This window comes from Moschus berezovskii, chromosome 17 (genome assembly GCF_049115385.1).
Source record: "Moschus berezovskii isolate FMDL1 chromosome 17, NW_MosBer_1.0, whole genome shotgun sequence".
NCBI lineage: Eukaryota > Metazoa > Chordata > Mammalia > Artiodactyla > Moschidae > Moschus > Moschus berezovskii.
Genome location: NC_142476.1, coordinates 60,831,219 through 60,850,822, shown reverse-complemented (window position 1 = coordinate 60,850,822; position 19,604 = coordinate 60,831,219). Strand labels below are relative to the sequence as shown.

At 41.4% G+C, this 19,604-nt stretch overlaps 1 protein-coding gene across 1 annotated transcript in view; it reads left to right on the top strand.

Annotated features, from left to right (window-relative positions):
• Window positions 1-19,604, top strand: part of SMYD3 (SET and MYND domain containing 3) — a 744,849-nt gene that overhangs the window by 718,993 nt on the left and 6,252 nt on the right. The window contains exon 11 of the mRNA XM_055419738.2: window positions 4,463-4,571. Coding sequence (XP_055275713.1) covers window positions 4,463-4,571 — 109 coding nt within the window. The remainder of the gene's footprint in view (window positions 1-4,462; window positions 4,572-19,604) is intronic.

Sequence of the window (19,604 nt, the reverse complement as noted above, 5' to 3'; positions counted from 1 at the left end):
GCATCTCCCTGCTGTTAGCCACGCTGCCAATAAGCAGGTCTGGCAAGGGGATGACGAAATTTGTGCACAAGTCCAGGGTTAAACTAAACTAATTAAACACACCTAGTTGAAAGTTACAATTATGGGCAATGTCTTCTCTGTACATTTTTTCAAAAAGAAAGCTAAAACTCAAACTTTTAGGTTCAAAATTGGACATTTAACTCTATCTACATCATAAGCCTTTCCTTAAGGAGGCAGCTTCTGGCTACTCAACCAGTGTCTTCCCACCCTTTTCCGGCCCCACCAGGCTTCTCTTTGCTACTCATTCTTTTCTCTCTTTGGTTTTGTTTCCCAATGTTATGATCTTTTTTTTTTTAAACAATAACAAAAATGCATCATATTACAAGTAAATCTACTCTATTCCTGAATTGTAGCCCTTTGAGGGGGGCGCTGGGTCACAAATGAAAGTCAAGGATGTTTATTAGCGCTCCTTCTCTTCTTTGCTGAGCCCTGAACTCCAAATTCTGTCTCTCCATACCTTTGAGACTCCCAAAACTTCTGCTCAGCTCTTTAGCCTAGCTGCCTTTCCTTTGAAATCAACAAAGGGAAAAGTAACAACAAAGGACCACCTACTTGAACTTCTATTTTTTCTGCCATTTGATTCAGACTCCAGTCCCTCAGTCATTCTCTGACATCTTCAAACAGTTTTATAAATATTTTGTCTAATGTTTCTTGTTAGCATGGAGTTTGGTCTGAAAAAACTAACCCATCATTACCATTATGCTGAAGAGATTTAAATCAAATCACAGTCATTACATCATCATATCCTTGAGTATTTCAGTTCGTATCTCTGAAAAATGTGGACATTTTCTTACAATGCCATTTCATGTTCAAATTTTCTAGATTGACTCAGAAATGTCTTTTTATAGTTATTTTGAGTTAAAATGAAAAAGGTCTACAAATTACCTTTGACTATTATATCTCTTAAATCTCTTTTAATCTAGAGTCTTCTCCTCTGCCACCTTTTTCTTTTCATGCCATGGACCTGCTGAAGATCCTGGGTGATGACGGTTCTGTAAAACTTCCCATATTTTGAATTTAGCTGGTTGCTTTTATTTGTTCCTCTACCAGTTGTTTTTCCTGCGAAATGGAATTTAACTTTATGGGCTTGATTAAATTTCTTTTTTTTTTTTTTTTTTTTGTCAAGGAACCTTTATAGGTGGTACAAAATCTTACTGTGTCAGCTCAGACAGCAGGTAATGTCTGGCTGTCCCATGTGAGTGATGCTAAGATTGATGACTGGGTTCAGATGGTAACAGCCCTACACATTGTAAAATTTTCCATCATTCTTTGATCTACTGGTTTCATCTGGTGATACATTTTTCATGGATTAGTTATTTCTTCAAGAGTTGAAAAATGCTGATTTTTCTAATTCAATTATTAGAATTAGATTTCACATTTATCAGCTAAAATTCATACTAATACATTATAGCTACTTGGTTACGCTAAAATATAGTTTATATAGTTAAGCTCCTTTTTTAAATTCAGTAATGCATTTTATATCATTTCTAAAAAAAATAGTCCTAACGATAAGTGGTCTTTACTGCCATACAAATGTTAGAACTGCTACCTGTAGTGAAGAAATGTGACTGGTAATTGCATCACATGGGAAAACTTCAGCAAGACCACCAACATAGGTCCTGCCATCGGGTGTGTTTTTCTCTATCCCCTTTTGAGACATTCCAGTTCCCTGACCCAAAGCCTTCTGGGAGACTATGGCAGCAAGATCTTGGTGCTTATGGGTCTTAGTTAAACTAGCATGTGCTGCTGCTTTTCTCTTGTTTAAACACCTTCCTTCCTATACGCTTCTTCACCACAGAAACACCAAGGGCACTTTTTCCTTTCTGGGCCCAGCATCCTGGACCACATGATTGCTAGCACTATACCCATGAAAAGAAAATTCATAACACCAAACAAGCAGAATGCCTGGTTGAATGAAAATTTTGTTATCATACAGTCTGCTTGTGTTTTTGTGGCAGCATTTTGATTTCTGAATCTTGGAGTCAACTATGACTGCCAGACCTCAGCAGGTCTCCGTCCTATCCAGTCAGCTGTGGAACATCTTGTACATTGGATCCTTCTCTTCTGCTCTCATTACCACCATCCTGCCTCAGGTGTCTCTGCCTCTGGAGTCTCAGCTTCCCATTCAAACTCCTGTTTTAGTCCTTGGGCATCCTTCACTCCTTCTTACGTTCAGGCCCTCAGCCTAGCCTTGATTCCTGACGGTCCTGTGACTGAAGACCTCTTGCAGGCCTCCTCCTTCCTCATCACTGTCACATGCGGAAAGCTGATGAAAGCCATGCCTTGGGTAGAGAACTTCTCCCAGCAGGAATGAGCTTCACCAGTTTTCCTTGGGGTGCTATTCCGGTAAGTAATCATGATGCTTATTCCATATGTCAGCTGGGAGGCCTCCAGAAACAACCCAGGCACAGCACCCCTGCCAGAGCTGTGAGGCTGCTCCGTAAATATTTATGTGGAAGTCCCCCTCCCAGACACTTCCTTATCCTCTCCTGATTAAACTCCACTTCGTTCTTTTAATATCTTTAAGCAACCAGAGCAGGTACCTGTCATGGAGTAATTATATGCACCACTTTCTCTGCCACCATAGAACCCAAGATTTTCTTTGCTTCTACTAACTGACATGACAGACATCCACTTAATAGAATGATTATTAGTATGAAATTACTTTTTGGTCTTTAAATTTAATTATGTCACATTCATAGCAATAAAATAAAGTTCTAAATCCAGGTGTGCTTTTCAAGGAAAGTGTCCAAGGCAATTAAGTACAGGGCAGTGGAGTCCTATACTTAAGCCTTTTGTCCAGGGATCTTAAAAATCTTTTCCACACAAGTAGATAATGATGTTCGTTTTGTAAGAGGGAGAGGTGACATGACTGATCTCTTGGCAGGCTCAATAAATGAAGGAAAAGCCAGGACCCAGGTGTCACCTTTGTTTCCCTCCATCCCCTCCCTTTTTAGTTCTTTTAAAAGAAACATAGCCAACATTCTATTAATTTAAATACTTCCCTCTCTTGGGTACTGCTTTCCACTTCTTTAAGAGCCTGAATGAACAAAGTTTCTATATCACATTTCATGTGGGTAAGAGCTGAGGTTCAGGGCTAGGGAATGGTGTGCAGATGGTATACTAATTGGAGAACATACGTGTCTCTTGATAAATCCACCTCACAGGGGAGCCTAAATGTGGGTTCCTTGACGTGTTCATAAATGAAAAGCAGAACAGTGCTTGGCACATGGCAAGTCCCGTATAAGTCATGACTTAGGATTGCCTTTTGGAGGCCTACAGACAAATACCTGCGGTCTCTGGACAGGCAGCATCTGGAATGCACCTTCACTCAAGCCACTCAACAGCAAGGATGCATTTCCATTCCCCCCCGACCAAGACAAGCCTTCCCAGATCCCGGGGAGCCCCGTTACAGTGCTCCTGCTCCCCTCCTCCAGGAAACCTTCCCTGATCCCACCAATCATCATAACTCTCCTCTGTGTAACCGCTGAGCTATTACCTCAGTTCATTCCACACACTTGAACTGACCATTGCTGTGTACTAAGTCATACTCTATCCTGTGATATTTTTAAACTGTTGTATGAATGTCTGTCTTGTGTCTAGTGGGATTATGAGCCTCCAGGGAAAAGATCACATATATATACAGTGTACTATCTCCTCCAGCCCTAGGATCGATCTCACTCATACAGCCGGAGCCCAGGAGACTCTCAGGATAGACGATGTAGGAGGAAGAAGAGGCCCAACTGTTCACATTTTGTTGAATCTAATATAGTAAGTTCTTGTTGAGTCAAGGTGAAATAACACTGGGCCTGAAACATAGTCCTGGGTTTTCATTCTTCAGTCCACTGCAACACTCTGTTCTATTCCGCTGTGTGTGAAAGAGGTCAAGTATGTGTGGAGTTCTTACATGCAGGACATGGTGGCCAACACAGATGGGGTGTCGGAATCCAAAGCTCTGGAGTCCAGTGATGATAGAATGAATACACAGGGGCAATAAGAAAGGTGGACTGCAATGAATGATAGACTTTGCAGCTGAGACTCAGAGGACTTTGTGGTTAAAAGGAGGGTTGTGGGCGTATCACTGATTTACTTAACAATTATATACTGAGAGGCCAACTTCTGGTCCAAGGCTTCCTGGGTGCTGGAGCGTCTCTTAGTGTTTAGTAGAGAGGCATTCCAGTCCTGTCACTTTCCCCTAATGCAGAAGGCATTCCAGGGAGCAGGAGACCAACAGTGAGCTTCCTCCCTCAGCATCGCGTTCTCAAGGCTGCAAAGCTGATTCTGCTTAGTGGCTCATTGACATTCATAGCCAGCGTTCGCTCCCACTTTTGTATTCTCCTGATGAAACGCTGACTGCATGGGTGAGAGCTACTCACACTGCTTGCCATTTGTTTTCTTCCAGGATTTTTTACCCAGGAAACCATCCCGTCAGAGGTGTGCAGATAATGAAAGTTGGCAAACTGCAGTTACACCAAGGCATGTTTCCCCAAGCGATGAAGAATCTGAGGCTGGTGAGTGTGCCAAAATTGCATGCAGTTCTTTCTTCCTGTTGGTAGGCCCCTTCCTTGTGATTTCTATGAACTCTATACCAGTGTGCAGACACATGCATTAATACACAAACGTATTTGTGCACAAACACATGCCCATAAATGTTAAAAAAAAAATCATTGGAGTGTTTGCCAATTTCTGTGGTATGAACATGCCCACCGTCGCTGATTTTAAACTACTAATGTCGAATCAACCAGTTCACAAAACTCAGAAAAGTAACAATGAACTCTTACTAACTGATGCAAACTGACCTCAGACTCCCCTGTACACATCTGTCTCCATGCCTCCCTGCCCTCAGCCCACGGAACAGAGTCTATATCTGCAGACCCTTGACCACATGTCTGGGGACCACCTTCACAGCCTCCTCACCTCCAGACTCCCCTCCCTTCCCACACACGCACACATTACAGACAGTGTACACTGTTACACTCACCAGTGCCCAAGGCATGCTCACACTTAGGTCCTTTCAAAGTTGTTTCCTCCCCCTAAATGCCCTTTCCCCAACCTCCTGGGCTTGGTATAACTCTCCTGACCCTTTAAAGCCCAGCTGGAATGTTGTCTTCTCCCTGACCTTCTGCAGTCTGCTCACTCTGTCAGCTGAGCCTTCCTTCACCACACAGCAGCACAAATACCTGGTGCCCCTGCCCTCAGGAAACTGCAAGGTCTCTGTGGCTATTTTGAAACCAGCTCAGCATCAAGCAAAGTACCTGGGACTCAGGAAGTATTCACTGTTGGAAGAAGAAGGGAGAGGTCAGTACAGTCCTTGCAGTAAGTGCAAAGAGACCAAGTGGGAGAACTGGGTTCATGTTGGGATGCGATGGAAAGGATGACACCTGTGCTCACCCTCTCAAGGCGCCTCCGCTGCCACCAAGGCCCAGGGCGCTATGCTGTCCCAACCTCTCCCGACCTCTGGCAGAGCTTCCAAAAGCAGAGCTCATGTGCTGCTCTGGTCCCGGCACTGGACTGGTGGCTTATACGGAGAACTGGTGTGTGGGGTTTCAGGGGCAGCACCTTCCCGAGGTCCTCTGGGCCATGATGTCCTTGTCTGCAGAAGAGTGGAAAGACTCAGGCCCTGAAATGGGATCTCTCAGGGAGTGTCTAGGGGCTGGCTGTCCACATTTAGATGGGAAAAATAACAAATACCTAAGGGATACTTTCCATGTCATCATGTTATCCTGCCACTGGCCTTACAAATAGCTGAGAAAGACAAAGGAGAAAAGGAAGGATACCCAACTGAATGCAGAGTTCCAGAGAATAGCAAGGAGAAAGTCTTCATAAGTGAACAATCCAAAGAAATAGAGGGAAAGACTAGAGATCTCATCAAGAAAATTAGAGACACCAAGGGCATATTTCATTCAAAGACAGGCACAATAAAGGAAAGAAATGGCAAGGGCCTAACAGAAAGAGAAGAGATTAAGAAGAGGTGACAAGAATACACAAGAACTATACAAAAAAGATCTTAATGACCGATAACCATGATGGTATGATCACTCACCTAGAGCCAGACATCCTGAAGTGTGAAGTCAAGCAGGACTTAGGAAGCACTACTCCAAACAAAGGTAGTGGAGATGATAGAATTCCACCTGAGCTATTTCAGATTCTAAAAGATGATGCTGTTAACGTGCCTCACTCAATATGGCAGGAAATTTGGAAAACTCAGCAGTGACCACAGGACTGGAAAAGGTCAGTTTTCATTCCAATCCCAAAGAAGGGCAATGCCAAAGAATGTTCAAATTACCACACAACTGCGCTCATTTCACACACTATCAAGGTAACACTCAAAATTCTGCAAGCCAGGCTTCAACAGTGTATGAACCGAGAACTTCCAGATGTTCAAGTTGGATTTAGAAAAGGCAGAGGAACCACAGAGCAAATTGTCAACATCTGCTGGATCATAGAAAAATCAAGGAAATTCCCAAAAAATATCTACTTCTCCCTCACAGACTATACCAAAGCCTTTGACTGTGTGGATCACTACAAACTGTGGAAAATTCTTAAAAGAGATGGTAATACCAGACTACCTTACCTGCCTCCTAAGAAACCTGTATGCAGGACAAGAAGCAACAGTTAGAACTGGACATGAAACAATGGACTGTTCCAAAATTGGGAAAGGAGTACAACAAGGCCATATATTGTCACCCTGTTGGTTTAACTTCTGTACAGAGTACATCATGTGAAATAGTGGGCTGGATAAATCACAAGTTGGAGTCAAGATTGCCAGGAGAAATATCAATAACCTCAAATATGCAGATAATACCACCCTAATGGCAGAAATCAAAGAGGAACTAAAGAGCTTCTTGATGAAGGTGAAAGAGGAGAGTGAAAAAGCTGGTTTAAATCTCAACATTCAAAAATGAAGATCATGGCATTCGGTCCCATCACTTCATGGCAATAGATGGGGAAAAAATGGAAACAGTGACAGACTTCATTTTCTTGGGCTCCAAAATCACTGCAGATGTTAACTGCAGCCGCAAAATTAAAAGATACTTGCTCTTTGAAAGAAAAGTTGTGACAAACCTAGACAGCATATTAAAAAGCAGAGATATCACTTTGCTGACAAATGTCTGTCTGTATAGTCAAACTATGGTTTTTCCAGTAGTTATGTATGGATGTGAGAGTTAGACCATAAAGATGGCTGAGTGCCTAAGAATTTATGCTTTCAAATTGTGGTGCTGGAGAAGACTCCTGAGGATCCCTTGGGCTGCAAGCAGATCAAACCAGTCAATCCTAAAGGAAATCAGTCCTGAATATTCATTGAAAGGACTGATGCTGAAGTTGAAACTCCAATCCTTTGGCCACCTGATGGAAAGAGCAGACTCACTGGAAAAGACCCTGATGCTTGGAAAGAGTGAGGGCAGGAGGAAAAGAGGGTGACAGAGGATGAGATGGTTGGATGGCATCACTGACTCAGTGGACGTAAGTTTGGGCAAACCCAAGAAGACAGTGAAGGACAGGGAAGCTGGTCATGCTGCAGTTCACTGCAGACACAACTTAGCGACTGAGCAATAAGAACAAAGGGATACTCAAAAGTGATATTCCCTTATGCTGGTTTTTGTTGAATACCAGCCCTGTTGTCTTTTCCTGATCTCTAAGTGACATCAACAGGAAGAATCCTAGGATTCCTGAAGGCACTCATCACTTCCTGTTTCACTCACCTGGTCTGACATCTTTACCCAGACTGATAGAAGAACACTGGAAGGTTCCTGCAGTTTCAGAAGAACTTTCCTTTTCTGCTCTGGTGAATGGTGGTCAGTCAGTCAAATCAACTGGGCAGAAAATGCTTATTGAGGATCTATCATATGAATGTTCTCCCACAAAAACATTCTGGAGGAAATTTTCCAAGGGTTACCTCCAAGTAGGTATTTTACAGATAATCAAATTAATCCTTTATGTTTTATGGGACTAGAAGTATTAATACTGCTCATGCGTATATGAATGCTCTGGTCCTCATGGCGGCCATCTGAGGCCAGTGGCCAGGCATTTTCATGGCCATTTGAAAGCCAAAGGAGCTAAGGCTTAGGGTCCCACTGAGGCAGTGCCAGGTCTAGTTTGTCCAATTTAATCTAACATGTATAGACCTGTGCTGGCCATTTACTAGCAGAGTAAGATTCTGCTCACCAAATTCCAGCATGCAGTAGGGGTTTTCCCCCATCAACAAACATCTTTCAGACACCAGCTGGGTGTCCTACAAGTCAACTCAACTCTGATACTATCTACCTGGAGGTGGCATCAGATTCCACAGCCCACTTCAGATGTCAGTCACAAGCCCAGGTTGTCACATAGGCTTCAGACTGACTGGCTACAGCTTGAAGGTTCCAAGGATCCCACCATGGCCTTGATTAGTTTTCCAGAGCAGCTCATAGGACTCCAAGAAACATTTTACTTACTAAATCACCCATTTATTATAAAAGGCTGTACATCAGGAGCAGCCAGATAGAAGAGATGCATAGATAGAAGAGGGCAGAGCACTGGGAAAGGGCATGGAGGTGCCAGGCCCCTTCCAAATGTACCACTTTCCTCAATTCTCCATGTGTTCACCAACCTGGAAGCTTTCAAATTCTGTCCTTTAGGGTTTTTATGAAGACTTCATTACAGACTCATGATTGATTAAATCATTGGTCACTAGTGACTGATTCAACCTCCAGCTCCTATTCCCTCAGAAATCAGGGGTTGGACTGAAAGTTCCAACCTTCTAATCACATGGTTATCCTAGCAACCAGTCCCCACATTTCAGTTCAGTTCAGTTCAGTCGCTCAGTCGTGTCCAACTCTTTGCGACCCCATGAATCACAGCACGCCAGGCCTCCCTGTCCATCAACAACTCCTGGAGTTCACTCAAACCCATGTCCATCAAGTCGGTGATGCCATCCAGCCATCTCATTCTGTCGTCCCCTTCTCCTCCCGCCCCCAATCCTTCCCAGCATCAGACACCCAGCTGGAGTCTTTTCCAGTGAGTCAACTCTTCGCATGAGGTGGCCAAAGTATTAGAGCTTCATCTTTAGCATCAGTCCTTTCAATGAACACCCAAGACTGATCTCCTTTAGAATGGACTGGTTGGATCTCCTTGCAGTCCAAGGGACTCTCAAGAGTCTTCTCCAACACCACAGTTCAAAAGCATCGATTCTTCGGCGATCAGCTTTCTTCACAGTCCAACTCTCACATCCATACATGACCACTGGAAAAACCATAGCCTTGACTAGACGGACCTTTGTTGGCAAAGTAATGTCTCTGCTTTTTAATATGCTATCTAGGTTGGTCATAACTTTCCTTCCAATGAGTAAGTGTCTTTTAATTTCATGGCTTCAATCAGCATCCGCAGTGATTTTGTAGCCCAAAAAAATAAAGTCTGACACTGTTTCCTCATCTGTTTCCCATGAAGTGATGGGACCAGATGCCATGATCTTCGTTTTCTGAATGTAGAGCTTCAAGCCAACCTTTTCACTCTCCTCTTTCACTTTCATCAAGAGGCTTTTTAGTTCCTCTTCACTTTCTGCCATAAGGGTGCTGTCATCTGCATATCTGAGGTTATTGATATTTCTCCCAGCAATCTTGATTTCAGCCTATGCTTCTTCCAGCCCAGCATTCCTTATGATGTACTCTCCATATAAGTTAAATAAGCAGGGTGACAATATACAACCTTGACGTACTCCTTTTCCTATTTGCAACCAGTCTGTTGTTCCATGTCCAGTGCTAACTGTTGCTTCCTGACCTGCATACAGGTTTCTCAGAGGCAGGTCAGGTGGTCTGGCATTCCGATCTCTTTCAGAATTTTCCACAGCTTGTTGTGGTGCTTCTAAAAGTCATCCTATTAAAAGAGACACCCTGATCATTTTCATCACTTAGGAAATTCCAAGGGTTTTAGGAGCTCAGTACCAGAAACAGGGATGAAGACCAAGTGTATATTTCTTATTATATATCACAGTGTCACACAGAGGGATGGCCCACACACATCCACCTTTTTGCAAGTTCACAGGACCTGAGTCTAGAAGCAGGTTAATTTCATTCTGTGAAAGACTATCCTCCTGAGGTTTCTCAGGGCTCAGGTGACCCAGGGAAAGGAAAAGAAAGATATATACTTGCCTTTTAAAATTTATGTTCTTGGACTTCCCTAGTGGCACAGTGGATAAGAATCTCCCTGCCAACACAGGGGACACGGGTTTGATCCCTGATCTGGGAAGATGCACATGCTACAGAGCAACAAAACCCATGTGCCACAACTTCTGAGCCTATGCTCTAGGGCCCACAAGCCACAGTTACTTAACCTGTGAGATGCAGCTATTGAAGGCTGTGAGCCTAGAGACTGCTCCCTAACGGGAGAGGCCACTGTAATGATAAGCCTGAGCGTGCAACAAAGAGTAGTCCCCACTCTCTGCAACTAGAGAAAGCCCGTGCACAGCAATGAAGATCTAGTGCAACCAGAATAAATATTTTTTAAAAAATAAAAATAAACTGATTTTCTTTTTAGACTGGCACCCCTAGATATTCTTTGTTGGAAACTCTGGAAATAATAGGACGGAAGAAAGAGTTTGAATAACAGTTCCAAAGACTGAGTTTGGAACAAAAATGAGAAAAGCTCCAGAAACAAAAATGCATTACAGATTCAATTAGGCCCAGCCTCCTCCAGGAAAGGAATCCATTTAGCCCAGCTCTGATTTGGTTTAGGCCCCCATCTCCACTGGGCTCAGCTGAAATTCTTGTGATTGCTGCCATAGGACTGCCCTGGGGTCCCTTCACAGTACCTCCCTCCTGCTTTGTCCTGTCTCTAATCTATTTTCATTTCTTTCCATTTATTTCTAAGAAGAATTTTGTTAGCCACTAATTTGACTTCTTAGACCTTAAGGGCAACCATCCTCATCTGGGCCGTCTTATCAGGGAGCCTGCTTCTTTTCTGTGAGCTCTGCACACTGCCAACTCCCTCAGCCTGGCTAGACTAGCTGCTTTGTTAGCAGTACCTTGTTAACTGAAGTCAGAAGGAAAAAGTCAGACTTCATCCCTCTCAATAGCCACTTTTATTGAGATGTAAATTACACTGTAATGCTTTTTCTCTTCTCATTTCATATGTTGAAGCATTTTACATTTTGAGGATCTTTTAAGCTTTTCCGGGACCTGAATAGGGAGACCAGGCTCAGTCTCACACAGAGCTCCTCTCACACCGGCACAGTTATGAGCTATTCCAGCACATTCAAGGAAAGCTCCAAGCACAAGCTGGTGTGTGTCCACTCCAGCCTGCACCCTGATTTCAAGTCCTCCCCCTTAAATGGATGACTTAGAGCCTGCATATCTATTGTTCCCATTTCTTAATCTGCTTAACCTCTCTGGTCACGTTCTTATTTACGAAGTGTGTGAGAACCACTGACTCACCAGAGAAAATGTACACAATAGAACATTTTATATATATATATATATATATGGGAAAGGGGCTATAGGGACCACCTGAAGACTCTCCATGGACTTTCTCTGGGCTAGCAGTCTCTAGGTTAAACATCTCTCCTCTCAGCGTGCATCATCACACATGTGGACAGGTGGGAGGGAGCCGGGGAGGACAGGAAGGTGTGCAGAGGTGAGGTGCCATAATCACCAGTGATGCCTTCAGAGAGGAGTTTGACAGTCTCTGACTCTGGTACTTATGACAGGCCCCTGCTAACCTGAAATAGGGAACAATAGTTTCAAGAGTATTTCAAGAGTATTTCTTTCAACCAAGAAAGGAGAAGAGAAGAGAATGATCCTAAAATGAGAGCACAGTGATTAAGTTACATTAAAGAAAACAAATAGAAATTTACCTATCAGAAAGCGTAATCCCAGCAGTGACAAGGAGCCAAGTGAGGAACCTGGACTTGTGCCTCTACCAGGCAGTAATGAGGTATCATCCACCATACTCCTGTGGGAGCAATGGTGGAGAAAGCCAGCTAAAACAGAAAGTTGACATAAAATTCATAATCTTGGTGTCATACTCAAAATGTCCATGTTTCAACTGAAAATCACTCACCATAAGAAAGACAAAGATTTTAATCTTGATGAAAATAAAGACAATCAATAGACGCCAACTCAGAGATGATAGATTTTAGACTTATCTGACAAAGATTTTAAAGCCCATGATAAATATGCTTAAATAGTAATTACAAACATCCTCAAAACAAATGAAAAAATAGAATACTGCAGCAAAGAAATTAACACAGAAGAAGCAAACAGAAATTTAAAAGCTGATAAATACAACTGCCAAAATATACAGACTGGAGCTTAACAACGGAATGGAAAGAAGAATGAATTAATGAACTTGACAGAGCAATGTAAGCTGTCCAATCGAAAAATCAGAGATAAAATGACTCAGAAATTCAGCAAAGCAGGAGGACATAAATTAACATACAGAAGTCAGCAGTGTTTAATTACACTGAGAGGGAACAATGCCAAAAGAAAATTAAGAAAACAGTTCTACTTATAATTGCATCTAACCACTTCAGCATTCTTGCCTTGAGAACCATAGTATGAAAGGCAAAAGGATATGACACTGAAAGATGAACCCCCCCCAGGGCAATAGGTGTTCCACATGCAACTGGAAAAGAGCAGAGAAATAGCTCCAGAAGGAATGAAGAGGCTGAGCAAAAGCAGAAATGACGCCCAGTTGTGGATGTGTCTGGTGGTGAAAGTAAACTCAGATGCTGTAAAGAAAAATATTGCATACGAATCTGGAATGTTAGGTCCATGAATCAAGGTAAATTGGAAGTGGTCAAACAGGAGACGGGAAAGGTGAACATGGACATTTCAGGAATCAGTGAACTAAAATGGATAGGAATGGGTGAATTTAAATCAGATGACCATTATATCTACTACTGTAGGCAGGAATCCCTTGGAAGAAATGGAGTGGCCTCACAGTCAACAAAAGAGTCCAAAATGCAGTACTTGTTGCAATCTCAAAAACATCGGAATGATGTAATCCAAGTCTATGCCCCAACCAGTAATGCTGAAGAAGCTGAAGTTGAACAGTTCTATGAAGACTTACCAGAACTTCCAGAACACCAAAAAAGATGTCATTTTCATCATGGGGGATTGGAATGCAAAAGTAGGAAAGCAAGTGAGTGATAGGCAAAATTGGCCTTGGAGTACAAAATGAAGCAGGGCAAAGGCTAACAGCGTTTTACCAGGAGAAGGCACTGGTCATAGCAAACAACTTTTTCTGACGACTCTACACATGGACATTACCAGATGGTCAATACCAAAATCAAATTGATTATATTCTTTGCAGCTGAAGATGGAAAAGCTCTATACAGTCAGCAAAAACAAGACTGGGAGCTGACTGTGGCTCAGATCATGAACTCCTTATTTCAAAATTCAGACTTAAATTGAAGGAAGTAGGTAAAACCACTAGGCCATTCAGGTGTAACATAAATCCCTTATGATTATACAGTGGAAGTGACAAATAGATTCAAGGCACATCTGATAGAGTGCCTGAAGAACTATGTATGGAGGTTTCTAACACTGTACAGGAGGTGGTAATCAAAACCATTGCCAAGAAAAAGAAATGCAAGAAGGCAAAATGGTTGTCTGAGGAGGCCTTACAAATCACTGAGAAAAGAAAAGAAGAAAAGCAAAAGGGAAAGGAGAAAAAGGAAAGGTACACCCATCTGAATGCAGAGCTCCAAAGAATAGCAAGGAGAGATAAGAAAGCCTTCTTAAGTGAACAATGCAAAGAAATAGAGGAAAGCAATAGAATGGGAAAGACTACAGCTCTCTTCAAGAAAATTAGACATACCAAAGGAACATTTCATGCAAAGATGGGCACAATAAAGGACATGAAAGGTATTAACCTAATAGAAGCAGAAGAGATTAATAAGAGGTGGCAAGAATACACAGAACTATACAAAAAAGGTCTTAATGACCCAGACAACCATGATGGTGTGGTCATGCACCTAGAGCCAGACATCCTAGAGTGTGAAGCCAAGTGGGTCTTAGAATGCATTACTACGAACAAAGCTAGAGGAGGTGATGGAATTCCAGCTGAGCTAGTTCAAATCCTAAAAGATTTTTTTTTAGTTGAATAAACAAGTTTATTTGCAAATTTAGTTAACATACATAACTAACCTAAAAACTTCAATAGATGATGCTGTGAAAGTGCTGTACTCAATATGGAAGCAAATTTGGAAAACTCAGCAGTGGCCACAGGACTGGAAAAGGTCAGTTTTCATTCTAATCCCAAAGAATGTTCAAATTACCATACAACTGCACTCATTTCACATGCTAGTAAGGTAATGCTCAAAATCCTTCAAGCTAGGCTTCAACAGTACATGAACCAAGAACTTCCACATGTACAAGATGGATTCAGAAAAGGCAGAGGAACCACAGATCAAATCGCCAACATCCACTGGATCATAGAAAAAGAAAATTCCAGAAAAAAACATTTACTTCTGATTCACTGACTACGCTAAAGCCTCTGACTGTGTGGATCACAGCAAATTGTGGAAAATTCTTAAAGAGATGGGAATAGCAGATCACCTTAGCTACCTCCTGAGAAACCTGTATGCAGGTCAAGAAGCAACAGCTGGAATCGGACGTTGAACAATGAACTGGTTCAAAATTCAGAAAGGAGTACATCAAGGCTGTATTTTGTCACTCTGCTTATTTAACTTATATGGAGAGTACATCATGAGAGATGACAAGCTGGATGAATCACAAGCTGGAATCAAGATTGTTGGCAGAAATATCAATAACCTCAGATATGCAGATGACACCACCCTAATGGCAGAAAGTGAAGAGGAACTAAAGAGCCTCCTGATGAAAGTGAAAGAGAGTGAAAAAGCTGATTTAAAATTCAACATTCCAAAAACTAAGACCATGGCATCCAGTCCCATAATTTCATGGCGAACAGATGGGGAAACAATGGAAACAGTGACAGACATTATTTTCTTGGGCTCCAAAATCACTGCAGATGGTGACGACAGCACAAAATTAAAAGATGCTTGCTCCTTGGAAGATAAGCTATGACAGACATAGACAGCATATTAAAAAGCAAAGACATAACTTTGCTGACAAAGGTCTGAATAGTCAAAGCTATCATTTTTCCAGTAGTCATGTACAGATGTGAGAGTTGAACCATAAAGAAGGCTGAGCATTGAAGAATTGATGCTTTTGAACTGTAGTGCTGGAGGAGACTCAAGAGTCCCTTGGACAGCAAGGAGAGCCAACCAGTCAATCCTAAAGGAAGTCAGCCCTGAATATTCATTGGAAGGACTAATGCTAAAGCTCCAATAATTTGGCCACCAGACGTGAAGAACTGACTCACAGAAAAGACCCCAAGGCTGGGAAAGATTGAGGGCAAGAGGAGAAGGGGGTGAAAGAGGATGACATGGCTGGATGGCATCATCGACTCAATGGACATGAGTTTGAGCAAAGTCTGGGAGATAGCGAAGGACAGGGAAGCCTGGAATGCTGCATCCATGGGTTCGCAAAGAGTGAGACATGACTGAGTGACTGAACATCAGCAGTAAACAAAATAAAATACTGAGAAATTAACTTAGCCAAGGATGTAGGAGACTATACACTGAAAAGTATAAAACACTGCTGAAAAAAATAAGACGACATAAACAGAAAACATCCCATGTTCATGATTGAAAGACTTTTTACTGTTAAGATTTAATAGTACCTCATGTATGGATGTGAGAGTTGGACTGTGAAGAAAGCTGATCACCGAAGAATTGATGCTTTTGAACTGTGGTGCTGGAGAAGACTCTTGAGAGTCCCTTGGACTGCAAGGAGATCCAACCAGTCCATTCTAGAGGAGATCAATCCTGGGTGTTCATTGGAAGGACGGATGCTGAAGCTGAAACTGCAATACTTTGGCCACCTCATGCGACGAGTTGACTCACTGGAAAAGTGTCTGATGCTAGGAGGGATTGGGGGTGGGAGGAGACGGGGACGACAGAGAATGAGATGGCTGGATGGCATCACTGACTCTATGGACATGAGTTTGAGTGAACTCTGGGAGTTGGTGATGGACAGGGAGGCCTGGCGTGCTGTGATTCATGGGGTCGCAAAGAGTCGGACATGACTGAGCAACTGAACTGAACTGAAAGAACTGAACTGAAAGCAACCTATGGTTTCAGTGAAATCTCTTGTCAAAAGCCCAATGACATTTCTTTTTTTTTAGAAATGGAAAGGTCCATCCTAAAATTCATATGAAAGCTCAAGGAACCCTAATAGGATAATAATTTTGAAAAAAAAACTTGGAGGATTCATAATGTTTGATTTTGAAATTTAATGGAAGACGGCAGTAATCAAAACAAGGTGGGACTGGGATAAAGACAGCCATGAAGGCCAATGGGATACACTAGAGAGCTGAGAAATACACTCTCATATATATGTCAAATGACTGTTGACCAGAGTGACAAGACTACTCAATGCAGAATGGACAGTCTATTCAACAAATGGTGCTGGGGAAACTGGATATCCACATGCAAAAAACTGTAGATCCTCACTTAATACTATATTAAAAAGAGTAATGTGTGGGCTAGACTTAGTATAAGAGCTAAAACTACAAAACTCTTAGAAGAATACACAGAGGAAAAGCGTCATGATCCTGAATTTGGCAATGGTTTCTTTGAATATGGCACCAAAAGCATAGGCAACAAAGAAAAAATAGGTTGAAATTCATCAACTTTAAAAATGTGCGCCGAAAGACAAAATCAACAGGAAACCCATAGAATGGAATAAAACATTTGCAAATCACATTTCTGGTAAGTGGTTAATATCCAGAATACATAGAGAATGCCTAAATTTCAACAACATCAAAACAGTGCAGTTCAAAAATGGGCAAAGGATTTGAATAGACATTTCTCCAACAGCCAAAAGCACATAAAACATAAGCTTAACATCACTAATCATTAGGGAAATGCAAACCAGAACCAATGAGATACTACTTTTCACCCACTAGGATAGCTATTATTAAAAAAAAAAGAAAGAAACACACAGAAGAGAAACAAGTATTGGTGTAGAGGTGGAGAAACTGGAACCCTGTGTATTACTGACAGGACTACAAAATGGAAAAGCCACTGTGGAAAACAGTATAACAGTTCCTAAAAAATGTGAGACATAGAATGACTATTTGATCCAGCAATTACACCTCTGGTTATGTACACAAAAGTATTGAAAGCAGGAACTTCCACAGATATTTGAACACCAGTGTTCATAGCAAGCATTATTAACAACAGCAAAAAGGTGGAAACAACCTAAATGTCCATGGATGATGAGTAGTTTAAAGCTGGAATATACATATTATGATATATTATTCAGCCTTAAGAGTGAAACTACACGGACGAAACTTGCTGAACATTGCGTGCATGCTAAGTCGCTTCAGTCGTGTCCAACTCTTTGCGACCCCATGGACTATAGCCCACCAGGCTCCTCTGTCCAAGAGATACTCCAGGCAAGAATACTGGAGTTGGTTGCCATCCCCTTCTCTAGGGGATCTTCCTGACCCAGGGATCGAACCTGTGTCTCCTGTAGCTCCTGCACTGCAGGCAGATCCTTTACTGCTGAGCCACAGGGGAAGCCTCAAGTGAAATAAGCCAGTCACAAGAAGACAAATGTTGTATGATTCCATTGATATGAGGTACCTAGAGTAGTCAAAAACGGAGACAGAAAGTAGAATAGTGGTACCCAGGGCTTGAGAGAAAAAGGAAGAGAATTCTCATTTAGCGGGTATACAGCTTCAGTCTGGAATAATGCAGAAGTTCTAGGTATGGATAGTGGTAGTGGTTGCACAACAATATGAATGTAATTAATGCCACTGAAAATAAAATATCAACCTACAGATTCAAGAAGCTAAGTGAATCCAAATAAGAAAAATCCAAGAAAATGCACATCAAGGCATTCTAGTCAAACTTCTGAAAACTATAAAGACAACAATATCTTAAAAGCAGCAAGAGAAAAATGATACCTTGCCTATAGGAGAAAAACAATTTGAGTTACAGTGGCTTCCTCATTAGAAACCATGGAGGCCAAATGTACAACGGCACATTTTTCAAGGACTGAAAGAAAAGAACTGTTAAGCCAAAAACCTGCATTCAGCAAAATAGCCTTCAAGAGTTAAGGGGAAATCAAAACATTCTCAGATGAAGGAAAACTAAGGGAATCTGTCACCAGCAGACCTCTTCTAAAAGAATTGCTAAAGCATTTCTCTAAACAGAAAGGAAGTAATAAAAGCAGCAATCTTTGAACATCAGGAAGAAAGAACATAGTAAGCAAAAATAAGGGTAAATGAAATAGACTTTCATTCTCCTCTTAAAAGTTTTTTATCTAATCTTTGACAGTTGAAACAAAACGTATAACACCATCTTCTGTGGTTCTAAATGTATACAGTGGAAACGTTTAGGACAATTATATTCAAAATAGGGGAGGGCAAAAGACATAAAGGGAGGTAAGGTTTCTTGAACTGGTAAAATGACAACACCAGTAAAAGTGTGAAGAGATACCATACACAACTGAATATGTCTCTATTTGTGTGTGTATATATATGTCTCATTGCAAACGACCCTGATGCTGGGAAAGACTGAAGGCAAAAGGAAAAGGTGGAAGGATGAGATGAGATGGTCAGTTAGCATCACCAACTCAACGGACTTGAATTTGAGCAAACTCCAGGAGATAGTGGAGGACAGAGGGGCCAGGCATGTTGCAGTCCATGGGTTGCAAAGAGTCAGATACAACTTAGCAACTGAACAATAAAAACAATGTCTATGTCTATATGTAAGACCTAGAGTAACCACTTAAAAATCTACACAAATACACTCAAAAACATTACAGAATAGAATTCTTTTAAAAAGTTAGCTATCCACTGGAAATGAAAGAGAAAGAAAATAAAAGCAAAAAAAAAATCAGAATAGACATAAATTTTTCTAAATAGCAAACTTAAAATCCTAATATATGAATGTCATTATGTAAGTGATCTATGTAAGCAGTGTAAATTTCTTGTCTATAATATACTAAATGACAGATTATTAGAATGGATTTTTTAATGATCCAACTATATGCTGTCTATAGGAAATGCACTTTAAATATAGCGATACAGGGAGGTTGAAAGTAAAAGGATGGAAGAAGATATACCATGAAAGCACCACTCATCAAAAGAAAGCTGGAATGGCTATATTAATATCAGATAAAGTAGACTTCATAGCAAAGACAATGATGCTAGAGACAGAGAAGGATATTATATTTTGGAAAAGGAGGTCAATTTACCAAGGAAACATATTAAAAGCAATCCTAAGTGTGTATGCACTAAACAACTCAGCTGAAAATATGGGAAACAAAAACTAATATAGAACTAAAAGGAGATACAGGCAATAGACTTACGGATATGAGTATAGCTGGGGCGCAACACCCCCTGTCAACAACAGATAGAAGAAATGGACAGAAAATCAGCAAGGATATAGAAGAATTTAACAACATCGCCAACCAACAGGATCCAGTTGACATTTATAAAACTCCATCCAGCAGTAACAAAATACATGTTCT